The 17609-nt window shown below is 46.5% G+C and overlaps 1 protein-coding gene and 1 long non-coding RNA gene across 3 annotated transcripts in view; one reads left to right on the top strand and one right to left on the bottom strand.

The window, feature by feature from the left end:
* Positions 1 to 2323: 2323 nt before the first annotated feature.
* On the bottom strand, positions 2324 to 16502 carry LOC107509553. Of its 2 annotated transcripts, none has more exons than XR_001596551.2 (3): positions 16404 to 16502; positions 7068 to 7369; positions 2324 to 3948 (listed from the first exon to the last, which is right to left on the bottom strand). It is a non-coding gene; the product is annotated as an uncharacterized LOC107509553 (long non-coding RNA). The 2 variants fall into 2 exon arrangements; XR_001596552.2 differs by lacking the exon at positions 16404 to 16502 and adding an exon at positions 14837 to 15597.
* Positions 16289 to 17609, top strand: part of KCNK12 (potassium two pore domain channel subfamily K member 12) — a 47767-nt gene continuing 46446 nt past the window's right edge. The window contains exon 1 of the mRNA XM_016142180.2: positions 16289 to 16701. Coding sequence (XP_015997666.1) covers positions 16311 to 16701 — 391 coding nt within the window. The 5' untranslated portion in view covers positions 16289 to 16310. The remainder of the gene's footprint in view (positions 16702 to 17609) is intronic.

Here is a 17609-nt window from a genome sequence, read left to right as displayed (position 1 = left end):
CTGTAAATTATACTTTAATAAATCTTTTTTGGGGAAAAACAAACTTCCAAGTTCATTCAGCTTAAAAGGCAAAGTCCCTGCAGTGGCAGTGCTAAGTGGCTGACTGACCTCTATTCCTAGTGCTGTTTCCGCAGCTTCCGGGACAGTGCTTGCAACACAGAAAGGGGAAAAAAAGTATTTGTGGAATTAATGTCTAGCAGGCCCCCAACTAATAGTAATTTTCTGATAATTGTTAAGAACGAGGTGGGGTTTCTTAAACAATTAAACATAGAGTTAACACAGGACCCAGCAATTCCACTCCCAGGTATATTCTCAAGAGGAATGAAAACACATATCCACATAAAAAAATTGTTCATAATAGCCAAAAGCTAGAAACAACCTAAACGTCCATCAAGTGATGAATTTATAAACACAAGGTGGTATATCCCATAATAGAATTTTACTTGGCCATAAAAAAGAATGAAGCACTGATACATATTACGACGTGGATGAACCTTGAAAACATTAGGCCACATGTTATACAATTCCATTTATACAAAATGTTCAGATTAGGTGAATCTATACAGACAGAAATGAAGTTGTTGCTTAGGTCTGGGGGTACTGACAGGGAGATGGCAGGGTGGGGGTGAAAGCTAAAAGGTACAGTATTCCTTTTTGTGGTGATGAAATGTTTCAAAATTGTGGTGGTTGTATGTGTCTGTGAATATGCTAAGAAACACTGAATCATACACTTCGATGGGTGAGTTGTATGGTGTGTAGATTATATCTCAATAACATTTGAAATAAATCTAAAATAAAGAACACGGTGGCATGCCAGGGGAAGGCACAGCTCTTGCTCAGAGTTTGAGTGGAGAGTGGGTAATTTCTTATTGCTGTCAGTTTACTGGCAGGGTTAGGATCCTACCAAGTGCTCCCTGATCACGGAGGTGGCTCGATGTGCCCAGCAGAGAAGGGGCTAAGGGCTCAGAGAGGGCGCTGGGTTTGCTCAGGTCACACTGATGGGGAGCTCTGAATGGAGGAAGGTCTCTTTCTGTTGGGACAAGCAAATGACAGCAAGTTGCTCACAGCCCTGCTCACGATTCTCACTGCTGCCTTGAGATCTACGGAGCGACGTGACATCCCCCAATTGCTTCGCAGTGATAATACCTTCTATTTATACCAAACACCTCTCCTCCCAGGAGAGTGCTGTGTTTTCCCAACATTGATTCAGTAAGCCAGCCAGACTGAATTGAATTAAAATTCACTCACAGCAGCCACTCACAGCAAACCTACCACTGTGCCCTGCCTGTCCGCTCCTTGGTGCACTGCTGTGATGCTCGCAGCAAAAGAAGGAAGTCAAGAACACTGTTTTTCTACACATCTGCCCCAACTGAGCGACCTCCGCCCTGAGCCTGCTCCAGACCTGGGGGAAGGGGAGATTTGTGCCACCCTAGGGCCCTTCTCTCATAGGAGAAATACAATGCAGAAGAGAGGGGTCTTCCAGTGCAACACTCTCCCCTTTTAAATTATTAAAACTCAAAGGTGAGAACTGCTAATGATGGGCTATCAGGCACAAAAGAGAAATATATTGAGGGTGGCCCTGGAGCCTTTTCTAACTCTTAATTCATACCACGTAGCCAGCTGTCTATTTCGCCTGGGCAAAAGGGCAACACAGGTTCCCGACTGGCATGACTGGAGAATTCTCCACTGGGCAGAGACTTCTGACTCCCTGGTTAATGGGAAGAAAGGTTAGATGGGCTCTGCTCTTTCCTCTTAAGTACGGATCCATCTGGTCCTGGCCACTCCATATTCCTGACCTGAGGGACAGAGAGAGCAGGGAAGGACGAGAGAGGAGCCTGCTGGGTTGATGGATGGACACCTCCCCAATCTCCTGTCCCAACATACACAAAGAATATCACCTTCTCTGTATCTGTCCTGCTCTGTGCCTGGCAGAGTGCCTGGGGGCCAGAGGGATAAGGATAATGCTGGGGGCAGGGATCTCTTACACACACACCCACTCCTGACACTGCTATCCACAGTCAACTAATCAATCAAGAGTCAGTCCTTTTTGTAGACACTATGCATCTGCCCTGGGCCACCTTCTATGGGAAAGAGCACATCTGTTGGGGAGATGCAGACGGCTTTAGAGATGATAGTTGGAGTGTCTCCCAGGGCAGCGGGAAACCACATGGCACACAATCCTCAGGGGCTGCAGTCCTAATGAGTGTTTTCACAGAGCTTGGGATTTCAAGGTGAGGAACCACCTGAGGATTAGTTAGTCGTTCCCCTGCCCCCACCTCACCCCTCATCCCCTTGCCAATATCGACAGTAGGTAAAGGGCAGGAGCTCCAGTGTCCATCTGCAGTAGCTGAGCTTCTCAGGAAGTAAGGAGGTAGGAGCAGGGCTAGAGCAGGGAGAATGTGGGTACCAGGCTCCCTCCAGGTCCAAGTCAGGCAGGCATCCAACTTACAGTCAAAGTCTGCTGAGTCTCTACAATGCTCTTTTTAATGAATTAGTCCTTACTCCCCCATGTCAGGGAACCAAGGAAGCCACTGCCTACTTGCTTGAAAATTTAATTAACCACCTCTGTCTGGCTCTTTGCCTAAGAAACAGGACACTTCTCTCTAAAGGATAAGGGAGGTAATTCGCAATCTTTCTGAAATGTTGGAGGAATCTAGTGTGCTGGAGGAAAGGATAGGAAGGAGATGAAGAATATAGTCTTGGAGAGTGTTCTGTAGGATAGGGGTAGGGATGGAAGCTGAACAAGGAGGCTGACTCTACCTCCTTTACTCTGCTAAGCCCACTAAGCTTCACTCGGTTCCTCACCAGCTCCCAACCCTTAACCTGGCTCATCTGGCGAGTTCACAAACATATCAAAATAACCCATGCAAACTGTTCCCTCTCCAGGGGAAAAAAGCAAACTGCATAACAGAAAGACTTCTATAACCACAAATTAACCCCCTGTGAGATCCTGTTAAATGCAGATTTACTTCTGTGTGCTATGTCCTCTACCTCCAATGTTTCAGCCAAAATCTCATGTTGGCACTGATTGCCCATCCCACTAATTACAGCCCCATGGTCCCCATTTGTTGGCTAGACTCTGGAGCCAGGCTGCCTGGGTTCAAATATCAGCTCTGCCATTTGCTAGTTGTATAATTGTGGGCAAATTACCAAACCTCTCTGTGCCTCAATTTCCTCATCTATAAAATAGAGGAAATAGTAATACCTACCTTATCAAGTTGTTGTGAAGACTAAATGCATCAATCTACCTAAGTATTTATAATAGTGTTTACAACATAGTACGTGCCAAGAAAATGTTAGCTTATAACAAATTACATAATTTGTCTACAATTTGGTCGAAATCCACTTTCATAATTTGAGTGGCAATTTCTTTAATAATTCATGGGGAAATATTTACAAAAGTTTTCATAGATTAACAGATTCCCCAGTCCATTTTTGCAAATCACATTTTAAGTTTCTCTCATCACAAGGATGTTTGTCACATCTAGGGGTGAAGGGAATTGCTGTACTTTCCACATTTTAATGGCATGCCTCATATGTCTCTTGGGGCTAAAGATGAGAAATTGAGTCAGTTGTTTGAAGTGGCGTCAACATAAGCAACCTCCTTAGTCGGTACTCATCTTTGTCATTGTCTGCTGACGTAGCCACAAGGCTGTCTTCAATGCTTGTACCTTCAAGTGTTTTCTGGTGTCTCTAGGGATGCTGCGCTTTACTCAATAGTAACAAGTGCAATCCAAGTAGCAAATAGTAGAGTCACGAGTAGAAAAATGTTTAGCACATTCTCTCTCCCTCACCAGCAGACATGAGCAACAGGCCAAAAGAGCTCAGCTCAGGCCCCGACCCCCACCCAGGGTACTCACTAGCTGTGCAGGGCATGTGTGCTCTCTCTCCATCAAAAGGATGCTCCTCTCCATCAAAAGGATACTCATGATGAACCAATAAGCCCATCTGTATGAAAGGTTTTAAAAAGTTCTTTTAGTCAGTCTAACTAGAAACAATCCTAATGATGACTTTTCTCACTGATTTTAGTCCAAATGGTCTTTCACAAGGCAGAGGATAGATGTATTGAAGATGACATACACCGAGGCTAAGTAGCTTCTTCTCCTTCAGAGTTTCTACATGAGCAGGAAAAAAGTAAACCCCAATGATCAAACACTACTAACTGGTATTTTATTATAATTCATTTGTGGTCTGTGATTAGATAAATTCTTTCATTTAAATTAAAATGGTTGCCAATGGGGTAGTAGATAGGGAATGGGGAATGGATTTGAGATGAAAGAAAATTAGAACATAAGAAAAGGTATTTTATTTATGTATCTTTATATCATTTCTTTTATAAAATTTTTTGTTGAGATAAAATTTATATAACATGAAATTCACCATTTTAACCATTTTAAAGTATGTAATTCAATGTTTTTAATATATTCACAACATTGTGAAACCATCACCATTATCTAGTTCCAGAACATTTCTATTACCCCAAAAAGGAAACTCATATCTCCCAATTCCATCCGTCCCCTATCCCCTGGCAACCACGAATCTATCTTCTATCTCCTATGGATTTGCCTATTCTGGACATATCATATAAATGGAATTATATAATATGTGTACTTTCATTTCTTGAGCATTCATCATGAGTGTTTGCCCTCAAGAGAGGTTTGTCCCTCCATAGCCAGGAATAGGACCTCTAGCAGCAGAATTTTCCTGCCTGGGGAGTTGATGGTGTTTGGCAGAGGAGGTGACAAGTCTGTTGCTATGTTGACAAAGGAAATGAAGTTTCCAGTAAGGAAGAAAAAGCATTCCAGGGAGAGGGAACAGCAAAACAATGTGATATGTATGTTTAGGGAAGGCTGAGAAGTTCCTTGGGGCTATAGGATCTGGTATATAGGGAGGTGGGGGTACACTGGGGAATAAGGAGATGAGGTAGTAGGTAGATTAGGTCAGAAAGAGAAAAATCTTGAGGGCTGCCTTAAAGAGACTGGGATTGCTCCCCTAGGTAGGAGAGGCCAGGGAGAGGCCAGGTGTGTGTTTTAGGAATGAAGCCACCATTGAAGGTAGATTGCAGAGGGAAGATTCTCCAGGAGGACTGCAACATCCCGGAGAGGGAAGGCTGCTACTTCCACTGTGGCAGTGGGCTCAGGTAGAAGGATGATCTATTTGAGAGCAATTTCTAAGGTGGAATAGACAGGAGTTGGGTGTCTGCCTAGATGTATCAGGTGAGAGGGTAGAATCGAGACTCTGGACCAGCAGTCCCCAACCTTTTTGGCACCAGGGACCTATGAGAATCTAATGCCTGATGATCTGAGGTGGAGCTGAGGCAGTGATGCTAGTGCTGGGGAGCGGCTGTGAATACAAATGAAGTTTCTCTTGCTTTCCCACTACTCACCTCCTGCTGTGAGGCCTGGTTTCTACCAGATCATGGAACAGTACCGGTCTGCAGTCTAGGGGTTGGGGACTCCTACTCTGGACCACATTCCTCCTGACTTGCAATGAGACTTTGGGAGAATCAGACACAGCCAATGAATCCAGCACCCTCTGCTTAGAATATGACAATGGCTCCCCCTTTTTCTTAGGCATTCATTCTTATAGGTCTTTTAAAGTCCTAAAGGGTCAGGCCTCCGCCTGGCCTCAGGTGCCTCCACAGTGGCCTTCTTCCATTCTTCCCTCCTGCCGAGAGGCCTTTGCACATTCTGTTATCTTTGCATGGTTGCTCTCTGGCACTTTCTTACCCTCTTCCTGGTCAACGCCTGCACATCTCGGCCCTGCCTTGATCAACTCTCCCTATGTGAATTTTCATGGAACCATACAGTTCTCCCTCATAGCTATTGTCACATGTTCGTGTTTCATTTACTTGTATAATTTTTGATTCTCCAGTGGCCTAAAGTTCTGTGAAGGCAGGAACGGTCCATTTTGACTCTTGAATCCGCACCTAGTACCTTACCTGGTATGCAGTTGGTTCCCCATAATAGTTGTGGGAAAAAGAAATGAGCAAATGAAAAAGAAGCAAGGATCTTTCCTACGAACCTGGGGCCCTTTGAGATATAGTTTCTGTCCAGGGCAGTGGGAAAAGGAGAAAGCCACTGGAATCTTGGCATTTTCATGGGGTCCTCCCCACACTCCTGCCTGGGCTTTTCTCCTGATAAAATCTGCTTCCAAGAAATGCCAAGGCCAGCCGCAAGGTCCCAAGGCAAATCCAGCAGTGCTTCGTTGGCGTATTACTCTCAGGTTACAGTATATTATGCTTTTTACATATAACATAATGAGGGCTCATATAATGAGAAAACATTTCCTAGACTGTAATCAACCTACAAGAGTGCATTTATTCAGCACTTCCCTCCCTCCTTAGCAATATGGGAGAGACTGGAACTTTCTGGCAAATCTTTCCAAAGCTGGTCTCTCTTTTCTCCCTTTTTATTTCCCCTCATCTCTCTGCCTGAAAAATCTCAATCATTCTCCTACAAGGATCTGATTTACTAAATGATGAACAGAGGGGCTGCTTTCTACCACTGAGAAGATAGACTCCCTCCCTGGGGCTTTAGACCGACCTCCTCAGGGGCCCAGGAGGTAATACGGACATGTGTTCATGGCTGTGCTCCTGGGAAAGCCGAAGTCTGGGTTCTTAGGCCTTCGGGAACTTCCCTGATAATAAGACAGAAGAGTCTGGGATAGAAATGGAATTTTCTTCAAACTCTGAAGAGGTGTCTCCTACGAGTCACTCATAAGGAAGATTTTTAATGATATCACCTCTCTGCCTCTGAGCTGAGCATCTAGGATACCTAGAAACCATTGAATACTGTAACAAGGAAGGGGATGTTTATTGGTACATCTGGCTTGAACTATAACCCATAGATGTCATGAAGGGAGGGCTGAGGGCAAATAGCCGAAGCCACGTAGTAAGTGAGTGGTAAAACTGGCCCTAGACCTCACTTTGCAATTCTTTTTCCTTTCCTCATGACACAGGAATTATGGCTAAGTATTTTTTCAGACTCTAACACTGTGAAGCCCATTCAAATTGATCCAAGGGCCCAAACCCAACTTCCACAAATGCCAGGGTACAGGACACTCACCTGGGAAGTCTGCTGAGCCTGCAAATTCCCAGGCCAAATGCCAAGATATTGGGATTCTGCAGTTCTGGGCTGGGGCCTTAGACATTGTATATTCAGCAAAAGCCCCCGGGAACTCGAATGCTGGAGATACCAGGACCACGCAGAGCTAGAAATTCATTTCAAGTCCAGCCAGTTCACTGGGCGTTTGGAGATTGCAGGTGCACTGGAGATATAAGTGGCTCTGCCTGCCTCTCTGGAAAAGAGCTTCCTTTTCTGTGATTCCAACTGCCCTCAATGCATTCCATCCTCCTTCTTGCTCCATCCTAAAATAAAGGCAATTTTTAATGAGTCAGAACCCTTAATAGCATATTGCCTGGCACAGAGCAGAAGTTTGGAAATATTTGTGGCATAGGTGGAAGAAAGGAAGGAAAGGAGGGAGGGAGAAATGAAGGAAGGAAAGAGGGAGGAAGGAAGGAGGAAAAAAAGGGAGAGAGGAAAAAAGAGATGGAGGGACAGAGGAACAGGGGAAGGAATAAGCGTAGGCCAACCACGCACACATGTTCATCTATAGAGAAGACCTTCTCTCCAAAAGGAACACTGCTTTCCCCAGAAGCCCTATTGACTTATGTAATACCCAGAAAGAGGTCCTAAAGATTCTGTTCCCCACCCCATCCCCACACCAACTTCTATTAATCCTACCCCTCTGGATATCACCCCTACTTCCACGTTCTGCCTCCAATCACTCTACACATTGAAGCTCATTTCTGGGCTATTAGCAAGGGAGACAGTTAACTGTGATCTATCTTCGGCATGGGATTTTTAATGATGTGTAATTAACAAATCTGTTGTCTTTGCATGTGTTTTGCAACCCACAAGCCAGTTAATAATATGAAGAATGGTTTGGTTGAGAACAATTGCTTCCAAAACTGCCTGATCTCCAGCGCTGCCTTCCATTCCTCTCTCCTCTTGGGCTCCACCCTCTTTCTTAGAGCTGCCTAGCTAAAACAAATGCTCTAATCTCTAAAGATCAGTTCAATATTCTTAGATCTCTCATTTGAACAATTAGCTATGGCATACTCAACCCATCTTTCTCCCTGTGCCCTCCTCCGCTGCTTTGTTTCTGCTTTTGGTTCTGGTAACCTAGTGCTTTTAAATTAGAAAAGTTGCTGACATTTAAACTCTTCCAATTGAAGAACATGAAAGAATCAAGTGGGGGTGGGGGTGGGAGGGAAGACCACACTGGAAAGTCAACCATAATCAGACCATAGGGTACAAGAAACCTAAGAGAAGAGGGAAGATTGAGGGATGGATGGAGAAAATTGAAACAGATGAATGAGTTATGCTTTTAATTGCCTCACAACATTTGAAGGTCTAATCTCAAACTGATTTCAAGGCAGAACTTCCAAATATTAGGAATATTAGTGAAGGAGAATGGGCAATGGTGAATTAAATGTATAAAAAGGTTCATTCTTTCTCATAAAAGAAGACTAGAGATAGTCTTTCCTCTGTTATGCAAGCCCATTTCATCATCTTGCTCCTCCACAATGTGGCTTTTATCCTCAAAGTCACCCTGTAATTCAAAATGGCAGCGGGAGCCCCACCTATCACACCCACATTCTAGTAGGCACGACTGAGGAAGAGCAACTGGGAAATGATGGAAGGGCAAAGGGCACTCCTTCCTGTGGAATTAGCCTCCTGCACAGCCTTCCTGGAAGTTTTACATAATATTTCACTAGAACTTAAACATACAGTCTCACCTTAACTATAAAAAAAAGCTGGAAAATGTATTCTTTTAACTGGGCACAGTGACACCCCAAGTAAAATAGCTATTCTGCTGCTGAAATAGAGGCAGAGAATGAATTTGGGTGGGAGCTAGCAATCTCACTGAGAAGCCAAACACAAATATCTACTGACATTTTAATGGGGAAGGGAAGAATGATGGAAAAAATATAGGGTAGACGAAAGAAAAGGAACCTAAAAAATTCAGAAATACCTGCAATGTGAAATTCAGCTAAAACTTCATTTGGGAAGGTACTGCGCCAGCAAATAATACTCTCTCTATATATGTGAAAGTAACGGAACCTCCATGTTCATTAATCAATCCCAGGTACCTGGAATAGTTCTTGGCACATAGTATGTCCTTGACGAATACATTTGAATTGAAATATTTGAAATATTTTTGAACAACCTATAATATTAAATTAAAAAGTAAGTTTAAAGTAGTATGTAAAGTATTCCATAATTTTAATAAAATTAAATGTGTGGATAGAAAGACAGGATGGATGGATTGATAGACAGATAAAGCCAGCCAAGGAAGCAAGAGATCCTATTAAAATGATTGATAACAGTAATTTTGTTAATGAGATGGAATTTTGGGCAATTTCTGTTTTCTTTTTTGCTCTTTTGAATTTTCCAGTTATTCTAAGTTAATTATACATTACTTATATACTCCTTAAAAATTTATATCAAAATTCATTTGGTACAAAATTGAGACATGTATGGCCTTAATTATAGAACAAAAAATATGGATCAGATTTTAAAATAAGAAAGTTGAAATAATTAAAAAGAAAATAAAAAATAATTAAAAGAAGACATTTAAAAATCACTTCTTAACAAAGAGTGATTTGGTGCTGGAATAGAGGGCTCATGAAGACATTTAGACAAGCAACCCACAGCTTTCTAGACAAGAGAATTGGGAGGCATGAAGTGGTCCCCAGTGGTCTCATGGCCACGCCTCGCCATAGGATTCTGGGCTTCATTTCCAAGCTCCTTGTAAACAGACAGACATCAGTGGCTTTGTTAATCCTCTGACATCGCATAAAGATAACATAGTGTATCTTTGAAAAAATAGATGTGGAAACTGGAACCCCAGGAGGTTTTAATACTAGAGCCTCATTTATCTGTCTTTTTCTTTGCAGACACAGCTGATCCCACCACCCCTCCAATGCAGTGGTACACATGGGGAAACTGAAAGTTTGCCATAAAGTTGGCTTCATTAAGCCTAAGTCCACCTATATGAGATATCTGACTCTCTCTTTAGAAGAAAAACAGTAACCTGTGGGCTTCATGGAGTCAGTTATTGCATGCACTAAAGTTGTATTGAGAGGCTAAGAGGCCAGCCAATGAGGTCATGGATTATAATAGACAGAGACTCTTCCTTCTCCTTGCACCTATATCCACTCACTGCTTGCCACAGTTACTTGGACATAACATGCTTCCACACTTGCACCCAGGTCAATTCTCCTGGCTGGGATGTGCCCTCTCTTCCAAACCAGTTGAACTCTATCTAGCCTTCAGAAGCAGTCCACATCTTGCCTTCTACCCAAAGCTTCTTCTGACTCCTATAGCTCTCACCACAGGTACCTTTCTCTGACCTACCATAATCAGCTCCTAACTATATGTGCTATGTCATAGTCCTCACTGCTTTGTATATGTGTGTCTTGTCTCTTCAACCAGACTTTAGGCTCTTGAAGGAAAGGCAGAGCTCATCACATACACACACACACACACACACACACACACACACACACACTTCATAGTACACTGTTTTGTACCTAGTAAGTTCTCAGTAAATATCTATTCATTGATTTATTGGGAAATATACCAGGAGGTAGATGAATAGTCATAGGAATTCTTAGCAAGTTCAGTTGCAAGACAGAGTGTAATGATCCTACTATATGTTGTCTGCAAGAGACTCACTTAAGATCCTAAGACAAAAAATAGATTAAAAGTGAGAGGATGGAAACAGTAACTAAAGGAGAGTTAGAGTAGTTATACTAACATCAGAAAAAATAGACTTTTGGTAAAAAATTGTAACAAGACAAAAAAAGGATATTATATATTGAAAAAGTATAAATCCATCAAGAAGCTATAACAATTATAAAAATATATGCACTAAACAACAGAGTCACAAACACTGAGAGCTGAAGAGTAAAATAGACAGTTTTACAATAATAGTTGGGGACTTCCATACCCACTTTTAATAATGGATAGAACATCTAGATAGGAAATAAGTAAGAAAATAGAGGAGCATTCAGTCCAAAAGGAACCCTCTCCTCCAAATGCCAATTGGAAAGAAAATAGTAAGCACCTTTGGATTGTCTGAGGCATCATTTATCTATCACTGTTCAGATGCATTTTACCATAAAGTGCCATTTTAGGCATCAAGGCTGCTGCCCTCATCTCAGGTCATAAGTCCAGGTTCAATTCTTGTCTTCAAATCCCACACAATGCCAGGAAGATGGGCCTATGAGCCATCCAGCATCGGTTACATTCCATGCCACCAAAGCATCTAGATACTTGTCTGAGTCTAGCTTCTAGTCAGACTTCTCTTCAGCAGATTAATTTCATCCCAAGGGACCTTTGTTCAACTTCTTGGGCTGTATTTAAACATTGACCTCTACCTTTCCTTAACACCACTCATTGACCTCAAATTTAAGGAAGACAGATTAGATATCTTTCCTTCCAATCCAGAAGGCCTTGGGTGAAACTGGTTCACTCTTCCTTGGCCACGAGCTCTAGAAAACATGGTATGAGGAAATTTCTCATATCACACAAGACGTAAAAGGTCTTATGAAACCCAAATTTCAGGATAATGAGAAAAGGAGGATTTCTGAATTTGTATAACTAAGAAGGCAGCTTAAGTGACCCTTCACTTAATAGAGATAATCAGCTTCTTCAGAATATATATATTTTATTTATGTATGATATTATATCTTGTTACACAACTAATTTTCAATGACTATTAGTGGAATTCTTAGATCAGGAAGATCAAAGAGATTTGGAAGCACCCAAGACATTTTGAATTTGCTACCTGGAATGCATAATTTTACATCAAAATTTTGTCAACACAGATTAAATTTTAAGAGAAAGTATTTTCTGGAGCAAATGTCTTTAATTTCATAATCAATTTTCTTTTTAGCAAAGCTAAATTATTTCTATCTTTATTATAAAGAAATAATTTTCTTTGGGATAAATTCTTTAAAAAAAAAAAGACTGGCTTAATTAGTTGCATTTGTATGTGTTTTTTAACAGTTCTACTGAGATATAATTCATATACCATAAATTCATCTATTTAGTATGTACAATTTGATACTTTTTTGCATATTTACAGAGCTGTGCAATCATCACCACAATCAATTTTAGAAAATTTTTATCACCCTCAAAAGAAACTTCATACCTGTTACAGTTACCCTGTTCCTCCTCAATCCCCCAGCCCTTAGCAACCACTTAATTACTTCTGTCTTCGTGGATTTGCTTACTCTGGACAACTCATACAAACAAAATCATACATTATCTTATGCAACTGGCTTCTATCACTTAGTATAATGCTTTCAAGATTCACTCATGTTTTAGCATGTATCAGCACTTCATTCCTTTTTATTGCTGAATATTTCATTGTATAACCATATCACATTGTACTTATCCATTCATCAGCTGGTGGATATTGTTTCCACTTTTTGCTATTATGAATAATGCTGCCATGAATATCCATGTATAAGTTCCTGTGTGATGTATATTTTCACTTACTTTGAATTGCCAGTTGATTGCATTTGACCTTACCTAATTTTTCTGGCTAACATTCCTGTTATTGTGGTCTTTTATAAATGACAAAAAGACAGAAAGACAGAAAACAAGAAAGACAGAGAAAGGCTGTACCTGCTTGAGTATCTTGTCTGAATTTCTCAAGAGCATGACAGAATCAAATGATCTTCGAGTTGAAACGATGGCATCAAAGTGATTGAGTCAAAATATCATACAAAGGAGTAGTTTACTGGAAAAAAAGGCCTAACCTGAATTGAGTTATATATTTGAAGAACTAGAGAGAAGGAAATATAAAGTGGCACTCTAGCAAGAGCCATAAGACAAGCAAAGGGCTGGTGATTGGGCTGAGTATGATGTAACTGGAGGATAAGTAAGAGGCAGTAGAAGGTGAACCTGGAATGATTTGTTGGGAATCACACCCTCAAAGGGTTAAAGACTAAATTTTTACAGCTTTAGGGGAACCATCGGAGACTGTGTTTTAGGGACATTAGTCATAATCAGATTAAATGGTCATGATCACAACAATGACAGGCAGGTGCAGGCAGGATGGGCCTAAGTAGGGACATATTTGAGAGAGCAAGCCTCCATCCTCAGGAGGCTGTATAACAATTCATGGCTAAGGTAAAGGCTTTGAGGAGAGCCAGCTGGAAGTCAGTGACTTAAATGTCGATTCAGTGGGCAAAAGTGGCATTCATCATAGAGTTGGTTCCCCAAAGGACCTGTGCCTATGTTCAGGGAACTCATCATTTTGCTATTATATAAATTGATTAGGTCATTCAGAGTGGAGATTAATGCCAGGGGTTTGCTGCTAATCAAGCTAAAATAACAAGTTGGAGAACAAAGTAGGCCCTCTGCCAACTGGGCAAGGAGCTGATCCAGAGGCACGGAACACTGCAGTGAAGCACTCTGTCCCTGCCCTGAGAGTCTAGGCAAAGAAAACCACTGAGAGGTCTGGTAGCGCCTTTCAGCTGCATCTGGAGACTCCAGAGCCAACTCCTGAAATGACACTTCTCAGGGCTTCTGTCAGAGCTGACCAGTCAAGTGGAATCAAGCCCCAGAGGTCCATGGCTAGGCTATCCTTCTTGCCTGCAGGAGCTGTACAGATGGGGGTATTGTAGGGACAGGAGAACAGGCTGGGGTGACACCAGTGCAGAGCCCAGGGGAGGCAAAGTCTTGGAGAGAAAGAGAGAGAGAGGTTGAAGTGCATTTTGCCAATAGTAACAATAGTTTGCAATGGCAATAATTTGTGTTTGTATAAGGCTCCCACCATGCTCTGATAAAGGAGGAGGGTTGCTCTGCTTTTTTGGTCAATGAGATGTTCTCCCCCTCACACAGAGGATCCCCTGCCCCTTTCTAAGATCACTGCCACATGCCACCCAGTGCCAGGAAGCCTGGTTCTGGCTATGGTGGTGGTGGCGTTTTTTCTCCATTTGTCCCCTCCCTAACACAGAGGGGAGTGCACTTGGCTCTACCTACAAACTGAAGAAGCATTTCTAGGGTGATTCAAGACTCCAATGTGCCCTGGTTTGGGAAAATCGGCATCTTGAGTCAGATGCTTTTGAGCTCTCCTATAGTTCTCTGCACCACTCCCCCCCCCCCCCCGCCCCCAGACTCCACTTGGGGCAAGGGGTCAGAGGGCCCTGGTTTCCAGGCCACGAAATGCTCACTGAGTGGTAGAGGCTCTTTTAGGCACCACTTTGAGCATCCTGACCCTCAGGGAACTGGCACTGCTGCCAGCACTTTGGGTCTACCTTAGCTTGAGTGTTTTCTATGGTGGAGGCCAAATAGCCACGTATTGGGGTGGGGGGGAGTGGGTGTGCATTTTGCCATAGTTCACCCACCTAAGTTCTCGAAGCACAGTCGCCATTATTACTTTTTGATTTTCTGTCATCTGTGTCATCTCATCATCATCTCATCAGATTTCCCCTTTCTTGTAAAAGGGGAAGAGGCAGAGAAAGGGCTCGCTGCCCAAAGAGGGCAGTTCTCCATCTGCACCAAGGGTATTCCTCACCACAGAACTTTGTGGCCCAGGCAAAGCCAGCCTGCGACCCACGGCAGCAAAGCTCCCGCGAGAGTGCAGAGCACCCTTTGTGTTTTCCGGTGGTGGAAGGGCAGAGAGGGCAATAATTTCCTTCAGTGCCCGACAGCGTTCCCCCTAACTCCGTCGGCCTGAGGGGGAGGTGGGAGCCAGCCAGTGAGCTCCCCCTATGCCTCCTCTGCCCACCCTATCGCAGCCAGCTTCTTACCCAGGCTCTCCAAACCCGCGCTGGAGGTGTCAGGGAGCCAGGGTGGCAAGAGGAAGTCCAAGCAGCAGGGTGGGCCTGGACGCTTCCTTCTGTGGTGGCACCTGGGCCCCCTACTTGCGCTTGACTCCTCCCCTGTCTCTATTCTGCAGCATCCTCGCCTTGTCAGTGCGCAGCTTCAGTGACCGCACCGGCCTCCGATTGGGGGGGACACACAAGAGGTAGAAAGATACCGTTTTGGGGAGCACTGCGCAGCAGGGCGACCAGCCTCGCTCTGCGCCGCGGGGCCCCCGCAGCCCTGGAGTCACCCGCCCCGCGGCTGCGGCACAGATGCGCTGTCCGCGGTGCTGACGCCGGCAGCCCGCTCAGTCGAGAGGGGGAGGAGACGCCCTCATTCCCCAGTCGCCCGGAGCCGAATGATCCCACCCCCACTTCTTCCTAAGCGGGCTCATTTCCCTCAAAGGAACCCTCCGAGACCTGGAGCTGTGGATGGATTTAGGAAGAAGAAGCGGGCAAGAGGGAACTTGAAGTTCGAACTGGAGAAACCCGGTGTCGGGGGGACTCGTGCCATGCGGCCCCCAGCCCCTGAGACATCGGGCACCATTAAGTTGAACAAAGTTTGGAGGCAGCTTGTAGATAAGGGAGGGATTCTGGAACCGAAGTGCAGAGAGGGGCCAAATGGGGTTCCCAGGCGGGGCGTTAGCTAGCACCGCAGTCCGGACACCTGCTTTGGTGTCCCGCTTTAGTGCCGCCAGAACGACCGGGAGGCGTCGCAGCAGCCCATCTCCCCACCCCTTCCTTACTCCCCCCCCCCCCACACCCTAACACCCCGCCCCGGGCGCGGGTGACTCCGCCTCTCTGTGCCGGGCGGCTCTCCGGCTGGAGCTGGAAAGGGAGCGCTTCCCCGGACGCAGCTCGGTTCTGAGGCTCCTAAGCCGACGCCGCTAGCTCAGGCCCTGGGCCGGGAGCTGGACTGCGGGTGCAGCCCGCGCCTGGGAGCCGCCGAGCCGGGAACGCCTCATGGGATGCCCCCCGTGGCTCTCTTCGTGCCCTGCTGCCGCGTCCCAGTCCTAGGCGCCCGGGCTCCACAGCCCGCCCCGCCCGCAGTCCGCGGCCTGTCTGGAGAGGAGTATGAGGCCCGGGGCCCCGCGGACGCCAGCCACAGGGAGGCAGGGGCCTAGCATCAGACCCCCGCGCCCTCGGGTGGCTGGTGAGGAGCCACGGGAGCCGGCGAGGCGTCGGGGCGGGGAGAGAAGCGCCTCAGCACGGGCGCTGGAAGGGCCGCGGGACCCGTGTGCGGCCTGAGCGCCAAGGAGGAGGCGGAGGCGCCCCGCCGTCCGTGCTCTGGGGAGGCGGCGAGGGGCTCCGCGGCGGCCCCAGACCACTGGCCACCATCCTCACGCTCCTGCTCCCGCGGGGGGGATGTCGCGGCCCGGGCCACGAGCGCCGCCCCGGCCCCGGGGCTGAGCTCCGGACCATGTCCTCCCGCAGCCCCCGGCCCCCGCCCCGCCGCTGCCGCCGCCGCCTGCCGCGCCCCTCCTGCTGCTGCTGCTGCTGCCGCCGCTCGCACCTTAACGAGGACACGGGCCGCTTCGTGCTGCTGGCGGCGCTCATCGGCCTCTACCTGGTGGCGGGCGCCACAGTCTTTTCCGCGCTGGAGAGCCCGGGCGAGGCGGAGGCGCGGGCGCGCTGGGGCGCCACGCTGCGCAACTTCAGCGCGGCGCACGGCGTGGCGGAGCCGGAGCTGCGCGCCTTCCTCCGGCACTACGAGGCCGCGCTGGCAGCCGGCGTCCGAGCCGACGCGCTGCGCCCGCGCTGGGACTTCCCCGGCGCCTTCTACTTCGTGGGCACCGTGGTATCGACCATAGGTGAGCGGCGCGCCCCGCGTGCGTTTCCTCTCCGAGCGTTTCACGCGCCGCCCTTGCTGCTGTTCGGCGGCCGGGTCCGCGTCTCTGGGCGCTCCCCTTCTCTTCTAACGCCCCACTGCCCACTTTGGTCTCACCCCCTCCTCTCCGCCCGTCCCCCTCCTCCTGCCGCTTCTCTCTCATAACTGGATTTCCGCGCGGGAGGTGGCCTGAAGGGCCCATCTCTGGCGCTCACCCAGCGGTGACTGGCCTGGCAGTGCGGCCAAATGGGGAGAACCCTCTTCCAGGCGCTGGGCAGATCCAGGGGCCGCCCGCGCTCCTACACTTGCCAGATCCATGACCGAATCTCTGTGCGCCTCAGTTTTCCTCTATAAAAGGACTTGTGAACACATGTACCAGAGGCCTGCTGCTTCTCTCCTATTTCTCATGCCCCCCCCCCCGCCCCGGGCCTCAGCTGCCTCATACAAATGATTTAGAAAGCCCCTCCTTCTCTTTCCACCGACAGCGTTTTTATCTCCTTTTCTCCCTCTCTCCCTCCCTCCACCTCTCTCTTTTCTTTCCCACACATTCTCCCCTCAGTGTCCTCTAGCCCTTTCCCGCCTCCCCCCCGGGGGAGTGCGACCACTTTCCCCAAAATCTCTTTCCTAGATCTCCTTCCCACCCGCTTCTCCTAGCGTCTGCACCGACCCCTCCTCAAGAAAAGCCCTTGAGACTTGGAGACCAAGACTTCCGCTGCTCTTGTTCTGGGCTCCCCTTGGTTCTCTCCCCTTTTTCGCTGCCCCACCCTCAACTTTCCCTTCAATTTCTTCACCTCTTTTCTTTGTTCCCTTGCCATTTTTTTTCCAACGAATAGTGGCACCAAGGGGTAGCCCCATGGTGGTGGGGGGGTTAGTTTCGTCATACTCTCCAGC

Source organism: Rousettus aegyptiacus, unplaced genomic scaffold (genome assembly GCF_014176215.1).
Source record: "Rousettus aegyptiacus isolate mRouAeg1 unplaced genomic scaffold, mRouAeg1.p scaffold_m13_p_7, whole genome shotgun sequence".
NCBI classification, from domain to species: Eukaryota; Metazoa; Chordata; class Mammalia; order Chiroptera; family Pteropodidae; genus Rousettus; species Rousettus aegyptiacus.
This window is presented reverse-complemented; position numbering and strand designations above follow the sequence as displayed.